This window comes from Triturus cristatus, chromosome 4_1, assembly GCF_964204655.1.
Source record: "Triturus cristatus chromosome 4_1, aTriCri1.1, whole genome shotgun sequence".
In the NCBI taxonomy this organism is placed as follows: Eukaryota; Metazoa; Chordata; class Amphibia; order Caudata; family Salamandridae; genus Triturus; species Triturus cristatus.
The window spans coordinates 502,582,198-502,602,001 of NC_140585.1; the positions used below are offsets into that span (position 1 = coordinate 502,582,198).

The following is a 19,804-nucleotide window of genomic DNA, read 5'->3' on the forward strand; positions in this document are numbered from 1 at the left end:
CTAATACGCACCCCTGTTTGACCCCTTGTTCCAGGCTGAACTTTTCCGATACCGCAGTGTGTCGTCCTAATTTTACTCTGGCCCATGTGTTGGAGTAGAGCAATATGATGCCTTGTAATATTGGCTCTGGGATTTCCTTTTTGTTAGTAATCATGGTTTTGCTCGGATTCAAAAGCAAGTTCCAAAGGTCCATGTTAGGTCTCACATATGGAAGAGTCATACGTCTGCCTGTTTAAGTTGACTAATTCAGCGATGATGATTATGTACACCAGAACCAATATTCACTGAAAGAGCAGGTGAAACTTTCTGCACCAGGAAAGTCCCTATAAGCCTGAAAATACTGGAGCACGCTATTCTACTAGAGCAGGCATCTCCAACCTTTTCTATAACAAGAGCTATTTCTGATCAGTGATAATCGGCGTGAGCTACTAAAGGCCAAGTAACTTGCACATTGTTACCAGACACCCCCTCACCCAGCAATATAACCTTAAACCTAATGTCCAAGGAGCCTGATAATATGGTTTAAACTAAATACTGGGACTGGGGGTACAATGATAGGGCTGCCATGTAAGTCAGTGAGTTCATGGTCTGTAAGGATGTAAGAACATGTGTGTGAATAAATGGGATATATGTGTATGGGTGACTGAGAGACTGTGTAGGGCATACCTTTCGCCATATGTGGCACCATTACATGTACAACACAAACGTATAACCTTTTTTTTTTAATGGGAACAATTAAAGTGCAGAAAAATGTTCTGTAAAAATGGTTCTAATAAGGAACATTTTTCTACACTTTTAAATTTCTCCAATTTATAAGATAAATAGCATATTTTTCAGTTATAAACATGGCAGTGTGTCTACCAGCCAGTGGAACCAAGATGCCTGCTGTGTGTAAATGCAACACTTTGAAATGGGAGAAAATGTAACTTCACAGTTAACGTTCTGTTTATACGCATTACATGAAGCTCATCATTTTAATTTTCTCCCATGTCTAAGTATCTTTACAAACAATTTTATTCCTAGCGGCCAGAAAATATGGTGCGATATTTATAACAGGAAAATACAGTAATTTCTTTAAATGAGAGGAATGTAAAGTGAAGAAACATGCTTCATAAAACACTAGGGCTTAATCTAAAGCAGAGAAAACAATATTTCATTGAAACAAAATCTTCACTTTAAATTTCTCTCATTTAAAAGAAAATAACTGTATTTTTAAGTTATAAATATGGCACTGTGTTTACCAGCCACTGGGATCAAGATGCCTGCTGTTTGTAAACGCACTTTGAAAAGGGAGAAAATTAAAATAAAGTTTATGTAAGCATTAAGTTAACTCTTTATTTGATTTATGTCATGTGAAAGCATTCAGAAACATCATTTTGTTCTCATGCTCCAATATTGAGTTGACAAGGACTTTTATTTAAGAGTTAAATATGTCAGTGCTTCAGATCTTGAACTCTGTGACCCATGTGGGTCATAAATCTGAGTGAAGCAATGCGCATTATCAGTCTCTGCTATCTGCAGCCTGATAAAATAAACATAGCCTTTCCATAATTTTAAAAGGAAAACTTATTGCAGTTCTTAGCTAAAAATGAACTCAAGGCTGGGAGCTACTCTGAAGGTTTCTTTGAACTATGGGTAGCTCGCAATCCACTGGTTGGAGACACCTGTCCTAGAGGCATTGCTAGAAAAAATATCTGTTTAAACACTTTTCAGTAGTAATTGCACAGTCTATAAACCTAAATGGGAATCCGTACAGTTGGTTTAGCTTCAAGCCCCACCAGAAAAGAAATGGTTGAAGGGACAGCACAATAAAGACTGCCTTCAGTTGTTTTTCATTTCCCTATTCTGAGCCAAGCTAACCCACTGGAGTGTATGGAGGTCTTCGTCTTACTCTCTATGGAACCACCATTGTGAAATCATCACCTTTAAATATACCATGGTATTGTCTGGGGTGATAAATATGAGCTGTACACTTGTAACTGGAACATTAAAACTAAAAGTATCGATACAATTCATGGATTTTGGGTTACAGGAGGAAATAAAGAAACTAGCCCACATCAATCAGTATATCAGCTGTACAAGTACTGCTGTAATAGAGTCAAACACACTTTGTTTAATTGTGGCATTTGCCCATGCTGGAATATCTCATTTAAAATTGGGGTACATATGAAAACATTATCACAGGTTTTGCAGGGAAACTGAAATTACCTGGTCAGTCACTGCTCAACATTTTGATGCAAAATTATAAGGCTCGACTCCATTTTTAGTAGGCTGTGACTCTTTTCTGTATTTCTGCAGAAACATCCACATGTCTGCCTTTGACGCAGATGTTGTCCATTCCTATCTTTCCAATAACTGGGAAAGTGTCAAGTCATTTAGAAATAGACATCAACAAAACACATGATTTGACATGTGTCTTTAACAAGTGCTTTGGTATCTCAATTTCAAGGTAAAAAAAAAAAAAAAAAGTCAAAATAGTGAAGTCTGAATTGTCGACTTTTACCTTGTATGTTTAAAAGAATGCATCTAAAGCACACGTTACTTACTTGTGTAACAATATATCTGTAAGAGACATTAGTTAGTGATAGATTCTTTACCTTAGAATTTCCCCAGGCGTCATACTGGATCTGGAAAGTTTTCGTCAGCAGTACCCCTGCACGTCGCTAGGCGTCGTCGTATGGCTCCGCGTACGTCGCTGGCGTCGTAGCCTGTGAGATGACGTCGTTGGAGCTACTAAGATGCGCCCACGCGCGCTGGCGTCAGTTCTGTACGCAACTTTTCCACGCCAGGAGCGCAGAGCCATGCCAGAGACCGACTACTGGTGCAATAGAACTAGGGCCCTGAAAGGGAGGACCTGAACCCTAGAGAACAGTTCGCAGAACGGGGAGGATGGGCAGGCGGTAAGGAATCTATCACTAACTGTCTCTTACAGATATATCGTTACACAAGTAACTTATGCATCTGAAAGAGACACGTTAGTGATAGATTCCTTAACTTAGAATACGTATCCAAGCAATACCAACCCCGGTGGTGGGTCTGCGAAGTGAGATTACACCAGAAAGTCACAAAGAAGCCGTCTCTCAGGACCTGACTGTCAAGGCAAAAGTGCTTTGTGAAAGTATGCAGTGAGGCCCAAGTGGCCGCCTGACAGATGTCTTGCAGGGGGACACTGTGTCCAATGCTGTAGTAGCTGCTGTCGCCCTGGTAGAATGGGCGTGTAGCCCAACCGGAAGTTCCTTTTTAGCCAGAGAGTAACAGGCTTTAATGCACAAGACAATCCATCGGGAGATAGTTCGCTTGTGCACAGCCCGGCCTTTCTTGGCGCCCACGTAACCAACAAACAGCTGGTCTTCCTCCCATTGAAGCATCACAAAAGGAATAGGAGGGAAAAGGTGAGTAATGCCTTTGAGAAATCTATTGACAAGTGGGGACTTGAAAAGAGAGGGCTGATCAGGCAGCCTAAGAAAGGCTGAAAGCAGAAAGGTAGCCCCTGATAGTGCCCAGAGCAGAGCCCTGCTGGGCCAAAGAGAGAAGGAACAATAGGACCTCAGAAAGAGGGGCAGCAAGAGGATCTACAGCTTTCGCTGTGCACCATGCCACAAATTGATCCCACCGACAGGCGTATACCGTTTTAGTGGAGGGACGCCTGGCTGCCAGAATCACATTACAGACTTCAGGAGGCAAGTCAAATGGAATCAGCTGTCGCCGCTCAATCTCCAAGCAAGGAGGTGGAGGTTGGACAGGTTCGGGTGGAGGACCGTCCCCTGTTGCTGCGACATGAGATCCTCCCAAAGAGGCAGTCGGATCGGGGATCTACGCTCACACTGAGTAGCTCGGGATACCAAATTCTTCGAGCCCAGTCCGGTGCCACAAGAATGACTTGGGCCTGGTCGCGCCTGATCTTCTTCAGCACTCTGGGCACAAGTGGCATAGGCGGAAAGGTGTACAATAGACCGCAACTCCACTCGTGATGAAAAGCGTCTCCGAGCGAGTCCCGCATTGGAAACTCCAATGCGAAGAACTGCTGACATTGCGCGTTCTCTTTGGTGGCGAACAGATCTAACCAAGGCTCTCCTCACTGCTGAAAGAGACCTTGCGCCACCTCCGAGTGAAGACGCCATTCGTGATCCAACATGCACCTGCGGCTGAGTTCGTCCTCCCTGACGTTCAGGGTACGTGCCTGGTGTTGAACCACCAAGGAAATGCCATGACGTTCCAGCCATGTCCAGAGGCACAGAGCCTCCTGACATAGGCTCCAGGACCCCACCCCGCCCTGCTTGTTGCAGTACCACATGGCGGTGGTGTTGTCTATGAACACCTGCACCACTTTCCCCTTGACAGAGGGAAGGAACGCTTTCAGTGCAAGTAGGAGCGCCCTGAGCTTCAAAAGGTTGATATGGAGCTTGGACTCCGCCGGAGTCCAGAGGCCTCTGATCTCCGCCTCTCCCATGTGGCTGCCCCATCCCAGGAGGGATGCGTTTGTCACTACTGTGTGCTCCCGTTGGGGAAGGGAGAGGGATTTGCCGCTGACCCAACGCTGGTTCGTGAGCCACCACTGCAAGTCCTGTGCAGTGCCCTCCGAGATCTGGATGTAGTCACATAGATTTCCCCGATGCTGCGTCCACTGGAACTTCAGGTCCCACTGCAGAGCCCGCATATGCCATCTGGCATGATAGATCAGCAGAATGCAGGAGGCCATGAGGCCCAGCAGCCTCAGGGTCTTCCTGACCTAAACCCAGGACCAGTGCCGAAAGATCGGAATCATAGCCCGAATGTCCCGGGCTCGCTTTTCGGGAGGATAAATCGGAAACTGCGCCGTGTCCAGAACCACTGCGATGAAGAGAAGCTTCTGAGAGGGAATCCGGTGCGACTTCGGAACGTTGATGGAAAACCCCAGCAAATGCAGGTGGTCTATCATAGTCTGGAGGTGGGAGACGACTGCCTGGGGGGAGCCCGCCTTCAAAAGCCATTCGTCGAGATAGGGTAAGACTGAAACCCCTGATCAGCGCAGATGAGATGCGACCACCGCCATCACTTTCGTGAACACCCGAGGGGCGCTGGTAAGGCCGAAAGGGAGCAGGGTGAACTGAAAGTGCTCGTGGCCTACCGTGAACCGTAGGTAACGCCGGTGGGACGGCAGGATGGGTATATGAAAATAAGGATCCTGGAAGTCCAACACTACCAGCCAGTCTTGTGGGTCCAGGGCAGACAAGACCGGAGCAAGCGTGAGCATCTTGAACTTCTCCTTCCGGAGGAAGCGGTTGACGTTCCGGAGGTCCAAGATAGAACGCAGGGCCTTGTCCTTCTTTGGAACCACGAAGTATTGGGAATAACAACCACAACCTACTTCTGGCATCGGAACACGCTCGATGGCCCCCTTGGCCAAGAGGGCCGCAACTTCCCTGCTGGAGAAGTGACAAGTGATCCCCTGATATGCGGTGGAACTGAGGTAGCATGGCTGGAGGGGTAGACTCGAAGGGGAGCGAGTAGCTCCTTCGGACTATTTGCAGAACCCACCTGTCCGAAGTGATGGTGTGCCAATAGGGAAGGTGATGGCGAATCCTGCCACCCACTGGCGTCTGATGGGCCTGAAACACCGGACTAGGAAGGTTTTGAGGCAGCGGCGGCAGGAATGGTGGTGGACTGACCCGCAGGCTGTCCCCGGGACCCACCACGGCGGGCCCCACGTCCGCAGCTGCGCTGAGACGCGGCTGCGCAAGGTTGCGGGTCTGAAAGGAACGCACCTGGGCGCCTCGACCCTGACCTCGAAAGGAGCGAAAAGCCGACCCCGAGGGAGTATGCGTGGTGGCGAGACCTAAGGACTGGGCCGTAGCTCGAGAGTCCTTGAAGCGTTCCAGGGTGCTATCCGCCTAGTCACCATAGAGGCGTGTGCCATCAAAAGGCATGTCCAACAAGGTGTACTGGACATCCCCGGAGAAGCCAGTTGTTCTAAGCCAAGCATAACAGCGCAGCGCCGCTGTTGTGGAAAGTGCCCTGCCGAGAGAATCGACTGTGTCAAGCCAATAACGGATGGTAAATTTAGCATCAAGCCAATAACGGATGGTAAATTTAGCAACAACTCTCCCCTCGGTAATGGCTTGGGAGAGAAGCGCCCGTGCCTCCACAGGGCACTGAGGCAGCACCTGTGCCATGGTATCCCACACAAAATGGGAATAGCGGCCCAATAAGCACACAGTATTCACCGCTCGCAAACCCGGAACTGGCAGAAGTGAAAATCTTTTTCCCCAAACTGCTCCACTTTTCTAGATTCCTTGTCCGGAGGAGCAGAAGGGAATGCACTCGGCGAGGCAGAAGCCTGGGCAACCAGACTCTCAGGCGTCGGGTGTTGTATGAGAAAGCTGGGATCACCCGGCGCCGGGTGATGGCGGCGTGCCACATCCTTGTCTACAGGAATTCCTGTGTTAGGTTTGTTCCAGGTGCTCAACAAGATATCAGTAAGCGCCTCATTGAAGGGCAGCAACAGCTCCGCAGAGGAGGACTGTGGCTGCAACACCTCGGTCAGAAGATTGGTCCTGATAGGTACAGAAGGGAGCTCGAGGTTAAGAGCCTCAGCCGCCTGACGCAACACCACTGAAAAAGTTCCAACCTCCTCCGTAGACACGGAAGAAAGGGACAGTGTACCCGGGTGTGGAGAAAAATCCAGATCTACTGGACCCTCCACATCGCCTTCCCATTCAGGCTCATCCTCGCATTGAGCTGCAAGAGGGTCCTCAGACCCCTCCCAGTACTCCCCTTCATCGACCGGTTGTTGAAGAGGCCGGTAAGGACGAGGTGCCCGGGACAAACTCCCCACCAAGAAATGGAATGGGGGGGGGGGGGGAGGTAAGATACCAGTCCCTGTTCGACACCGTCTGGCGTCAGTGGCGGCGCCGCGCCCAGCGCCGAGGCCCGTTCCAGGCACGGCACCGAGGCCGGAGCCGGCGGCGCTGAAGGGCATGGTACTGGTCTAGCCGAGAAAAAAGTCGGCGGCATGGAGGCAGACCCTCCCAATGGATCCGCGGGGCCCGAAGGTGCTCCGGAGGGACCCGATGGGGCAACCAATGGCGCAAGGCCGACACAAAGGCCTGCACCTCGGCCAAAGTCACGCGCGGTCCCAGAAAGGGTGGGTAGGCCGCAGGTAACAACGGAGGCTCCAACGGAGGCGCGGGGGAGAGACCGCCCGCCCCCTCCACCTCGTCCCACGACCGGTGAGGGGTAGAGGAAGAACAACGTCACTTCTTCGACTTCTTATGGTGCCTAGAATTACCTGTCCCCGATTCCAGCGAGGGATGCTGATGGCTCCGCGACCGGTCCCTTGACCTTCCACGGGAGCGGGACATCGATCGGCGCGGAACTGATTACCGGACCTCCAACAACTTTTGGGAACACTCCTGCAAGGCTTTCGGCGCCATGGCCCGACAATCGGGGCATGCCTCGGGGTCATGGGCTTGCCCCAAGCAGAAGAGACCTGTCATGCGGGTCCGCTACCGATATATTTCGGTGGCAGGCCCTACAGGACTTAAACCCGGGCATCCCTACTGCACCAGGAGTCAAGTACTCGACAAAACAAGTTGTCAGGAACCAAGTTAAAACTTTTAACTAGGGGTACTGCTCTCTCTCAGATCTGCGCTGCTGCGCGGAAAAAGAAAGAACTGACGTCAGCGCGCGTGAGCGCATCCAAGTAGCTCCAACGAAGCCATCTCGGTGGCTACGATGCCAGCGACGTACGCGTAGCCGTACAATGATGCCTACCGGCGCGCAGGAGTACTGCTGACCAAAACTTTCCGGATCCATTCTGATGCCTGGGAATATTCTAAGGTAAGGAATCTATCACTAACGTCTCTCTTTCAGATAAAGGAATTCACCTTGTATGTTTAAAGGAATGCATCTTGATGCTTATTGGCTAAATCAAACATTACTAAGGAGACAATACAAATTACATCTCAAATTTAATAAGGTGTATAAGGATTTGCCACTTAACCACCTGTACTAGAAGTCCTCCTCTCCAGATTATCATGAGCAAGATACTGCCAGACCAGAAGACGATCCTGCCTGCCAGAGATGCTCCTGCCATATCGCGCTTTCGACTGAAAGCGGATACCGAGCCCGGGAGGCGTTGCTGTTTAACATGTGTTTGCCTTTCGCTGTGAACACGGTATCCTTGACTTCTAATAATTATAGCGTTCTCCTTTAAACAGGTATGCAGTGCGCTTATCCTCCCTAAGAAAATCTATCTGCAAGTTATTTCTGCTTTCCATGCTCTCTTAGTATAGCACATAGAAGTAGGTCTTAGATGAGATTTTAACCATGTTAATTTTATTTTTGTTGTTCACAATGTGCATTTGTGCTGTTTTAATTGTATTCTGTGTGGTTAATTTGGATGTGCTGAGCAGACCATCATCAAATCTATCCCTCTCTCATGCTCCTGTCTATTTGCAATGTCATAGCTATCTACCACCTTGATGATCAATTCCCCATGAAGGCCTGTGCAATTCTGCAGGTTATCCTATACTTGAATGCTGAATCGTATGATGGGATTTTTTGCACAGATTGATGCCTGTTGTTTATCAAACAGATACATAGATAAGCCACCTCAAGCAGCTTAGACTAGGCAGGACCTAGCAGTGGGATGGGTAGAGACATAGCATTCCTTTGGTTGATTTATTGTGCATCTGTTTGGTACCGAAATGCAAAGAAATCAGTTCTTTCCAAGTTTACTTCGGCTAGACCACAGACATCAGGGTATAACTAGAAGGACTGCCTCTGAACATTCTGCTACTTAGTATTGCAAATCTGAATGAAAGAACCGTACTGTGTCTGAATTCAAGTCAAGTATGAGAGTGGAGCAGTACAGAGTGGGCAAGCATTGATCAGGCGACCCTGGCTCAAAGCTGTGTGGGTGAGAAGTTGTCTCAATTTTCACTGCTATTGCCTCTATACTTGAGGAAGGAACATGTAATAAGATTGCCAGCTGGGATTGTTGCTCTTACTGCTACCAAAGGATGGATTTCCTTTGCATGTCATGGGACTGCAAATGAATCCATTTATAGTTTTAGACGTATTTCCTACAATTTGTATCTGTGGCACTCTTCCCCATAGGATTAATCTCTTCAGAGACAGCTGAACTCATACAATACAAAAAATGTGAGACATAGGAGGGTTGTTGCAGAAGAATTTGCATTAGGGCACACATTGGAACAAATATGGGGCATTTGGGTTCTTTCTTATACCAAGCAGACTTGGAGAGACAGTAATTTAGTGTTATATTTTGGCTGTTCCAGCTGAATCCACTTCCTTCTGTTCGTGCTTCACTTCCCTTCCCCAACTACAAGAACACCCTTTTCATTCAACTGGGACTTTGATCATGTGCTCTGGCTAGAAGGGTGTACCCTCCACTTTATGTGTCTGACATCTGTTGAACCCGACCCAAGGTGTAACCAAACCAGATGTCAAGATGGAGGCTCTGTGATGCCACGTGTGGTATCAGAAGGCAGACCCAATTTTGAGCAATTAAGTCTCCAAGACAGAGCCATATACCTTCTATCGAAGGTTTGCTTAAAATGTGCTTCTCTGTCTACAGCCAGGGAAGATGCATGTGGAGCATTGAAGCTTTGAAAGAGCGGTAAACATTTTCTTTTGGAAATGTCACTCTGCTACTATGTATACTTTAACGTAAGTAGTGACAAGAAAAAACACAAAAGAAAAAAAACGCTATGAACAATACAGCAAGCAATAGAATTAGTCAAGGATACATTTGATTGTAATGCTCATAGACACAAATCTCTTGTTTATTTTCATTATTCTACCCACCACAAGTCTTTGTACCGCTGCATGCATTCCACTTCAAAAGTTAAAAAAAGGTAATGCTAGCAAAGGGTTCACACAAGATGATCATATTCTTTACAAGTCCCTAGGTTGGTTTATTAATCTTTTCACTTTACTAACGTATTTGGGAAGGCATATTGCTAGTTTTGTCCTGACTGAGAACAGAGGCTGGCACTAATACAAAATAAGCTATTTATAGAAGCCTGTTTCTATTTGCCATGCTATATCTGGGACACGTCCTTGTGCTGTCTTCTTGACTAACATTCTTCTTCTCTCAGATATATAAGTAAGATGGTGTGTTGTGGAGAATATTGCATGAAGACATGTCCTTACCTATAAAGCAGTTTTTTCCTTTACGTTTACATATTTGTATAGCACATTGCAAGCAATCTCAGAAACACTTTATGGGACAGGATGACGGAGAAGGGAAAAGCACCTGCAGTCCCAGAAAAATTCTTCACATCTTTTAGGAAGGAGGGAAGAACTCCCAGAGAAGGTGCTAAGGAGAGGGATAAAATAAGGGCTGTAAAAAAGCAGGCCAATGTGAAGCCACGGAAATTTGAACTCTGGCTTTTGATGAGCACTTTGGGATTCTCTGAATAGGGAAGTAGCCAAGAAGATCTTAAGCTGCAAGAGGAGGGGTTGGTTAGAAAAGTCCAATCACAGGTAAAAAAAAAAAAAAAAAGAAGCACTAGAAAAGCTAATAGGTCTCGCCTATTTAAGAGCTATTGAATTAGCCAATGTGTTTTAGCCATGTTGTATACCAGCGTGGATGCTGATCAGCATGACTAAAATTCTGTGGCGTAGAGGAGTGTGGCGTAGAGTGTAGTGTCGTGAAGTAGAGTTTATTGAAGAGGAGAGGAGTAGAGTATTGAGGAGTGCAGTGTTGTTGAGTGGAGTGGCACAGAGTGGCGTTGAGTGGAGTGGAGTAGAGTGCCGTAGAAGGATTTGTGTAAATTGGAATACAGTGTTGTACAGTGGACTGGCATAGAGTGGAGTAGAGTAGAATTTTGTAGTGTGGCGTAGAGGGGAGTAGAGAAGAGAAAGATTGTGTGGAAGTATTGGCACAGGGTGGAGTGACAGAGTGGAGTAGTATGTCATGCAGTGGCATGGAGGGATTTGTGTAGATTGGAGTGAAGCGCCATAGATTGGCGTAGTGTGTCATATAGTGGAATGGAGTGTCGTACAGTAGAGTGGCATAGAGTGGAATAGAATAAAGTGTCGTGGTGTGGCACAGAGTGTAGTAAAATAGCATAGAGGGGGTTGAGTAGAGGGTCATAGAGTGGAGTAAAGTGGTGTGGCATGGTTTGGAGTGAAGTGCCACAGTGGAGTGGTGTACACTGTCAGAGTGGAGTATTGTAGACTGGCATTGATGGAGATGGGTGGAGTAGAGTGTGATAGAGTGCAGTGGCATGGCATATCATAGCGTGGAGTAAAATGTCAGAGTGACGTGGAGTGGCGTAGCGTAGAGTGGTGTAAAGTGTCATGGAATGTCATTAAGTTGGGTGTCCTATAGTGGAGCGCTGTGGAGAGATGTGGCCTAGAGTGAAGTGACATAGCGTGTCGCAGAGTGGAGTGTCAAGAGAGTGGAGTAGGGTGTTGTAGAGTGTAGTATGCAAGGTGTATTACCATGCTGCCATTACTGACAACACATTTTAATTTGAAATTACCATTACACTTTTACTGATAAAACTATACAGCACACAAATGATAATGTGTGGAAATGCCATCACCTAGTGTAATGATTTGTTTTGATTTAATTAAAATATGTTTTGATTTAATTAAAATATGTTTCCACCACACTTCAGAATTACAAAAAAAAGTACTTGATTTTTGCTTTCCATATTCTGAAACATTTGCAACGTTCATTTACAGACATTTAAATTTTGTAGTGCGCTCGAAAAAGGCGTTTCCCACCCATACCCAGCAAGATTGTCATATAAATCCTCTCACTTTGAAGTCACAGAAAGAAAAGTAAACACCAAACTCCCTCGGAAGACAGAGCCTGACAATTGGCCTCTGTCTTTGAATGCACAGCAAATGTGACAAAATAAGAACAAAATGTATGAGCCTGTTTATAGAAAGTGAGCACTTGTGGAAGAATAAAGTGAACATGATATGCTTCATGTGAGCGGACTAACTCAAGCGGTACAGCCTAAAAAAATAAACCCACCAAATATAGAGAAAGCAAATGTGAATTACAAATCACAAAACCAATGGTAAGCAATGGGAGAAACGCATTCCCAGGGAAGCTTTCGGTATGCCCATAACAAGTCTTTTCACAACCAAATGGCAGCATTGTCTGGTACGGTTTGACCTAAAAACAGGACAGAGAGCTCTAGGTTCCCCGAGAGAACCGCCAAGGAGAACATTTCCCTATTAAAAAAGAGAGTTAGAGAATGTTATCCGGCTGTGCCAAGTTCAAAAAGGGGCCAAGCCAGGAATTGAAGACTATTTTTAAAACAAAAGTTAAAGCATGGTTTAATGAATACTTGGCCACTGTCATGTGTCCAATTGCAAGAAAGTGGCTGATACAAATCAGGCTGGGTCAACTTTCCATTCTAGCCGTGGTAGGCAGATGTTCAAGGGGAACCTGGCTGAGACGAATTCTTAAAAATAAGGCGTTCAAACTGTAAGGGAGTCAACAATCCTGTAATTAATATATGAAATTTATCAAGAGCTCATAGAAAAGCCTAATTTTTAGAGAAGCGTGCAAACAAGGACGCGCACAAGTCAAAGGTGAAAAGAAAAGGAGGATTCTCGTCCCTCATATAGAATTCAGTTATAAGCCACTTGCTAGATGTATTTGGGTGTCTTTTGAGAAATTATAATTTGTATGCGTTTTACAAAATCAGTATATTTATTGTTGGTTGTTTTGTACAGCTGTAAAGTAAAATTTATTGACAGGCACTAATGAAAGACCAATCCAGGAGAGCCCCTGGGCTAATTTAGCGACACCAGTGAGGACAGCGAATGGGAGATTCTACCTTAGTTTGGGGGATTGACTACAAAGGAGCCCAGACCAAATAAGATCTGCCCCATTCGAAAAATGTGTGTCCTCTGCATCAAATGTTAACAGTTCGCTACTGCATGTGATGCAGTTGTGAGCACTGCTACCAATTGGAATGCAGAGATTTTCTCTAATATTCCATATTCTCAAATAGAACAGGGAGAGTTCCTTTGCACTACATGTCTGAATATTAACTAATTATCGAAGTTGGAGGCCATAGAAACAAGTAAAAGCAAGAGTTGAACACATTTGCCCTTTTAGGGGAACATTGTTTGTTTAGGAATACTTCATCTGTTTTTTCTAAGTTTAGGATTGTGGTGTAAAAGTAGGTAAAGTATGCATCTGCATCAGGGTCTGCGGCGCTTGCTACAGGCAGACTGCAAACTAGAGCCTAAACCACAGGGAAGAGATTAGTTTTTATTGCCTTCCAAAACAACAGGTAGTTCTCCAAACTGCGAATGTGAGGGGGAAGGGAGTTCCAAAGCTTGGCCGCCAGACAGCGGAAAGATCATCCGCCGGCACGTAAACGTTTTACCCTTGGGACAAGGACCAAGCATGACGCCATAGAGCGCAGATGGCGCGTGCGTGTCAATGGGGCCAGCACATCAGTCAAAATCCAGGGGGAAGAAAGTTTCAGGATTTTAAAGGCCAGGTAGAGAGCTTTGATTTCTATGCGCTTGGCCACCGGCAGCCAGTGTAATCGCCGGATTGCACCTGAGATGGGGCGCCTTCTCGGGAGACCCAAAAGAGCTCTGGCAGCCGCATTTTGGACCCTTTGTAGGCGCATGACCTCAGCTTTATTCGCCCGCCAAAAAAGCGAATAAGCATAATCAAGCCTTGACAGTATGGCCGCCTGGACAATCAGTTGTCTAGAGGACGGGTCAAAGTAACCCAAAAGGGGTTTCAGTCCACGTAATAGACCGAAACACGTGCCTGCTAAATTCTTGCTGTGGTCCTGAAAACTGAGGGTTGAGTCCATCCATACCCCTAAGTTTTTCACCAACGATTTAGGGGTAGGTGCGCTCCCAAGGGAGTTGGGTCACCAGTTCTCACTCCAAAGTTTGATGTTTTTTCCCACCAACAACACCTCGGATTTATTAGCATTAAGCTGGAGGCAGTTAGTGGTCATCCACTTCGCGACCGCCGCCAGCCTGCTCCTAAATTTAGGGGCATCCTGCGTAGAATTGTCGGAGAGAACCACCACTAACTGCGTGTTGTCGGCGTAAGAGACAATGGAGAGACCCCTGTCCTTAGCTATCACTGCCAGAGGTTGGACGTACAAATTAAAAAGTACGGGACTCAGGGCAGAGCCCTGTGGCACACCCTGGCCGGTAGACTGACACAGGAAAGAAAAGGCGGGGCAGACACCTGAAAAGATCTTTCAGAGAGGAAAGATCTAAACCATTCCAAGGCAGAACCACCGATTCCTGCCTCCTCCAGACGATTTAGAAGGATCTGGTGGGACACAGTGTCAAACGCGGCACTGGGATCTAACAAGATCAGTGCCGCGGTATTGACCGCATCTAGAATGGTCCGCAGATGCTCGGTCACAGCGAGGAGCCCTGTCTCCGTACTGTGGCCTGGGCAGAAACCATTCTGCGTGGGATCCAGGATGCCGTTGGTATTCTAAAATGCAGTAAGGATGGTATTGATGTGTGCCTCAGCGATTTTAGCAGCCCAAGGTAGAAGAGAGATAGGGTGAACGTTTTCTTATTTTGCTGGATCCAATGATGGCTTTTGAGAAGGGGGGCTACCATAGCCTGTTTCCATTGCCTCGGAACCGTAGCTGTGGAGAGAGAAGTATTAATCAACTGGCACAGAGGCGCCAAAACCACAGGCAGAGATTTTAAAAACTGGTCCGGCTTGAGCGGGTCTGCAGGGAAGCCAGATTTAATTTTGCTGCAGAGCAGGCGGAGCTCATCCTGATCGACATGAGGAAAAGCTGTAAGAGTGTGAACGGTAGGGGGCCTGGACACAAGGCTGGCACAGGCCGGGCCGGAGGAAAGGACTTGTATATAGTCTCAACTTTTTTTTACAAAAAAGGTGGCAAGGTCCTCACAGTACTTCTTAGACGTTATCCAGAGGCCACAGGTTTTCTTGAGTTTAAAATCATTAAGTATTTTAAAAATGCATTCAGATGGATTGCGAATAGACTGAATTTCCTTAGCAAGGTAAGCAGCACGCTCAGCCTGAATGGCCCGATTATATCTTTTGATGGCAGTCTGATACCATCTCTTAGCAAACAGATCATAATCCCTTCTACAAGCCTGTTCCATTGTTTTACTTGCTTTGCGCATAACAGCCAGTCTATTGGAAAACCAAGGATTGGCATGAGAAGTACGGCACTTGGACCAATTGGCCGGAATAAGAGAGTCCAGTACTTGGTGAATCCAGTCGCAAAAGATTTTATAAGCCGCATCTGGATCCGTAAGTAACGTGGGCAATTTTAGAGCAAGAAGGACGTTAAATTGCTTGAGGTTCAATTTACGCCAAGGGCACTTATATGAGGATTTTTGGGCACCTATAATTGGAGGTACAGGAGCCAAAATGGGCACTGAAATTAAAAAGTGGTCGGACCAACAGACCGGACTAGGTGTGCTAACAGTCAGGAATGGAATGTTAGAAAAGATGGGGTCTATAAATGGCCTGCAGCGTGGGTGGGACCAGAGACTAGTTGATTTAGTTGACATGCTGCAAGATCTGCGAGGAAGTTGCTGATTCTTATCTCTGTAAGGTCATCAAAATGTAAATTCAGGTTCCCAAAAATAGTGAAGTTAGCTGATCTCATTGCCACAGCACTGGTGACCTCAATAAGTGCAGATTTAAATTCCTTGGAGTGTCCAGGAGGGCGATAAACCAGCAGCCCTGATATAGTGTAGTTCGCACTAAAGGAGATCGCAAAACATGCGCATTCACAGCCCGCCACAGGCTCTTTAACAAATGTGCAGCCGTAACAGGATTTAAAAATGGCCGCGATACCCCCGCCTCTTGACATCCTATTTAAGGTCACAATACTATAGCCAGGTGGGAGCGCTAAGCCTGGCTCCGCAACCATATCGTCAGCGAGCCAGGTTTCTCTCAAAAAGAAAACATCAGGCACTTCATCCTGTATTAGATCATAAACATTCAGATAGTGTTTGGCCAGGGACTGGCAGTTGAGACTCAGAATTTTAAAAGAATTCCTGGGTGACGGCACAGAGGAAGAGGGGGACGTATTAATAAAAGAATTAAAACCACAGCAGAGGCAGCAAAAAGGTCTTTCTAAACAGGTTAGCAGCTGACGGCATGGGCTTACCCCAGTATTGGCAGCCCATAATTGTTGAGAAATCACAAAGTCCAGACCAAATCTGGGGAGAGGGAACCAGAGGCACGGGGTGCTGGGAGACGGCAGCCTCCAACATAAACTATGTACCACAATGTAGCCGCTCCCAGGGTGGTGTCGCTAGTGCTAATGCAGTTTTAGTTTGTGAGTGCAAGCTTCTCACAAAAAGTGAAGGACTGGTCTCACACATCACCTGGTGTCATGCTTCATCATAGACCAGTCCTCGACCTCTAAAAACTTAGTTTGATAGAGGGCGGGCATACACCTGACGACAGGGATGCACTTCTAAACTAAGTGGGGGCCCATGGAATAAAATAGTGAGTTAAAAGGCCATTAAAGTTGTCAGCTTAAATTTAATAGTGCTGGCATCTATATGGTAGTTTAAAATAAGGTGATCGGTGTAATGGGGATATTATTGTGCCCCCACCGCTGTCAATGAGGTCAACATGTTTCTGCCTGTAGGCCCAGTTGGGTCCGCGGCATTCATCAGGACCGTGATAACAAAAAAGAGAAAGGGCTCCACTCTTACCACACTACGGTGAGAGGATTTCCACTCAGTGGGGTGATGTGGATCACACTCCACTGTGAAATGGCTAAATTCTAAAGCCCTAAATGAGGTCAGAATGGCCCCATAGGAGGGTGAGGGCAGGAGACCCCTTAGGTCCAATGTGTGAATAGACGTGGTCTCCGCCTCTATACCTAGGTCTGCGCACCTCCGCTCCTCGCCGGTGATTATTTCCACGAATATGAACGCACACCCCTGGCACCGCCTGCAGCATCTCTGGCGTCAGGCAGCGTCCAGGCGCAGACGGGCTTGCCTTTGGCTCGCTTTCGGCGTGTCGGCGCCAGCAGCCCCAGAAATAGGCAAGCTCGTTAGGAAGTCTCAAGTGACTAGAGCGTCACCCGACCCAAGAGGGCGGTAGCAGATGGAACGCAGGAAGTGAGGGAGATTGTGATACCAGAAGGGGCATAGAGGGAGTGGCAGCCCTAAAGAAGTCCAGCATTGACAGCAGCTGAAAGGACTCGGCCTGAGACAGATGAAGTTGTAAACTTTTTTAAGAACCATGATTACCTTCGAGGAAGAGTCTGCTACTGGGGAATACAGCCGCTGATTATCTGAAAAGTCCCAGGAGCTGGGCCAGTTCCTAAAAGAAGAAGAGAAGGACTTGCCCTCCTGATTATGTTCCTTATATGCTTTTAACGGAGGGTGTTTGGACAATCGCGCTCTGTCAAGAAAGTTGCCAAAGGGTGGGAGGGGTACCAGAGTCTCCTTACTGATAGAACCAGAAATAAATTGGCTACAAGGTCCCTGATAACTTTCGCATGAGTCGCAAGCCAAATGAATATGGCCACACGCATGAGTCACAAACTGAACGACTGTAGTCAGGGCTCAGATACCACAGGAAGAAATTTCAGTTATCGGTCAGGAACATTTTCTTGCAGCATCTTCAAGGGAGCTTTAATGCCGATACTTTAAAAGGTGGCATGAAACTTAATCTGCATTGTTCAAACAGTTGAGTTATTTAGTAATCAACGAAAAGAGCTTGAGGCCGGCAATGGTAAGGCACGTAAAAAAACTAACTGATGCCAGTGTGCAAAGCAGTGTAATATCTAAGTTCTGTAGAACGGTGTTGGGACTTCCCATATGGGCGAAGGTGCAATTGAAGCCATAAGGCGCCACCTGACAGTAGAGTTATGGCTTGAGAAAAACTTTTCTGGATCCAGTCTTCCTCTTTGGAATATTCATGAGGTTAGGAATCAGTGGAAATAAGCATCCGTTAAAGATGACCAATGTATTCTTATTACCTGTAAGTCCACACGCATGCTCTACACGCGCACACACACACATAAAGCGGATGAGCAGGCGAGCCTGTGCGGATCCCAACTCTGCACTGGTGTTCTACAGTAGGAGGACTCGGCTTGCCTATCTGCCCCACTGAACAGTCCGTGGATTTCCCAGATGCTCGTGTATGCACAAACCCCTATAGCCTAGTGATTGGTTTTGTGCTTCAACAAGCATGCGTGTGTTCGAGGCCACAAGCTTAAGCGACAGCAATGATCCACTGGACTTCAGAAAAGTGGCTTGACACTAAAATACTCATTATTTTCATGCGCTTCAAAAATAACAGACACCTATTTAAAAAATACTACAACCTATAAATGTAATACTTGCGTAAAATCTTATCTTTGCCCCATATTACTAATACTTGCCTATAATGCGAACATAAACAATTACAGGACTCTTAAGTCATCCAATATTATCAACATCTAACATACAAACCAATTCTATAAAGCATAAGCTAAAACACAGTACATATTTACATACGCCGTGTGATGCCAGATTTTCTGAAGCCCCTGCAGAATCAGAGGGATTGGTGAAAAAATACAGTGGAGACTGAATGACCACTCTGAACATAACCCATTGCCTAGCGATATTTACCGCTAAAATCATTGGCAAATCAATCTGTCTGAATGGCTCCATTTCTCGACAATCCATTGTGCTATTTCTGGAAGCAGCTCCTATTCATGGTTCATTGGATTCCATCTTCTCATCCTACGCCCTCTCACATTCAGAGCGACTTCCAGGCTAATATCTCTGTTTGGGGCCCATTGGCTTAAGCCCTAATCCTATGCACTCCTTTCCTAATTAATGTGTTAAATGGTCTTAATGTTCATATAACAGATGTGAAGTATGTATGTTCATGAAGCACTTTCTACTGTTACATGGCTACTGAATAAACATACCATTGAACTGAATTAGTAAGAATATCTGTTTACCTGATTCTTGTTGGCGTTTTCACTGAACACACACTGCCTCATAATGTAGGAGACCACAGCATTCCCTCCTAAGGCTGCAACGTGAGCACGCACCATGGCAAATACCTCACAGATGAATGCGTGCAGGAAGCCACTGACTCCGCCCTCCTATAATATTGCAATGAACATAAACAAGGATTTACTGATTAGGTTTATCTCACTTTTATTCGCTCACAAGCACATGTAGCTAACCTGGATTACATTAATGCTCATTCAAAAATATTACAGCATTACTACTAGTCATAATGTGGCATATCAGCAATATTTTTTGTACAGGTGAAATTAGCATGGTAGATGACATTTGAAAAAAATACTTTAAGTTACAGAAATGTGGGAGTTGGATTAAGAAGAGAAAGCAAAGTTTAAAACACCACTGTTGTCTGATTCGTTTCAGTGCAGAGGGCTAAACCGGTGAGAATGCTTTCAGGAAAAAACTGAAGACATGGCTATTCCCAGGCTGAGTCGTTGGTGTCCGCTCTCCCCTGCTCCCTAGCGCTGGGAAGCACCTTGGACAGCTATGTGCTCAACATAACTCATAAACCTAAACATAAACGATTGGTCACCCGTTATTTGTTTTTAAATTTAATGAGGATGATTAGGTAGTGAGGTGTAGAAAATGGAGCATAAGAACTAGTACAGGAGCGAAAGCAAAGGGAGATCAGGGGTTAAAAAGCCTCAACTGAGTGAGATTGAGTCCATTTACCTCTAGCTTCTTGGGGCTAAACTATTGGTGCTCTTAAAAGTGAGCACCAAAAAATGTGAATACTAAGAGACTCAGAATACAACATTAAGCACAATAACACTCAGAAACTGATTGTCAGGACCGGAGG

General features: G+C 46.2%; 1 protein-coding gene across 11 annotated transcripts in view; it reads right to left on the reverse strand.

Moving 5' to 3' along the window:
- Positions 1-19,804, reverse strand: part of C2CD5 (C2 calcium dependent domain containing 5) — an 875,314-nt gene that overhangs the window by 65,276 nt on the left and 790,234 nt on the right. For all 11 annotated transcript variants that reach the window (XM_085652749.1, XM_085652748.1, XM_085652746.1 and 8 more), the window contains one exon: positions 18,936-19,082. In XM_085652749.1, the coding sequence (XP_085508875.1) occupies positions 18,936-19,082 (147 nt within the window). The remainder of the gene's footprint in view (positions 1-18,935; positions 19,083-19,804) is intronic.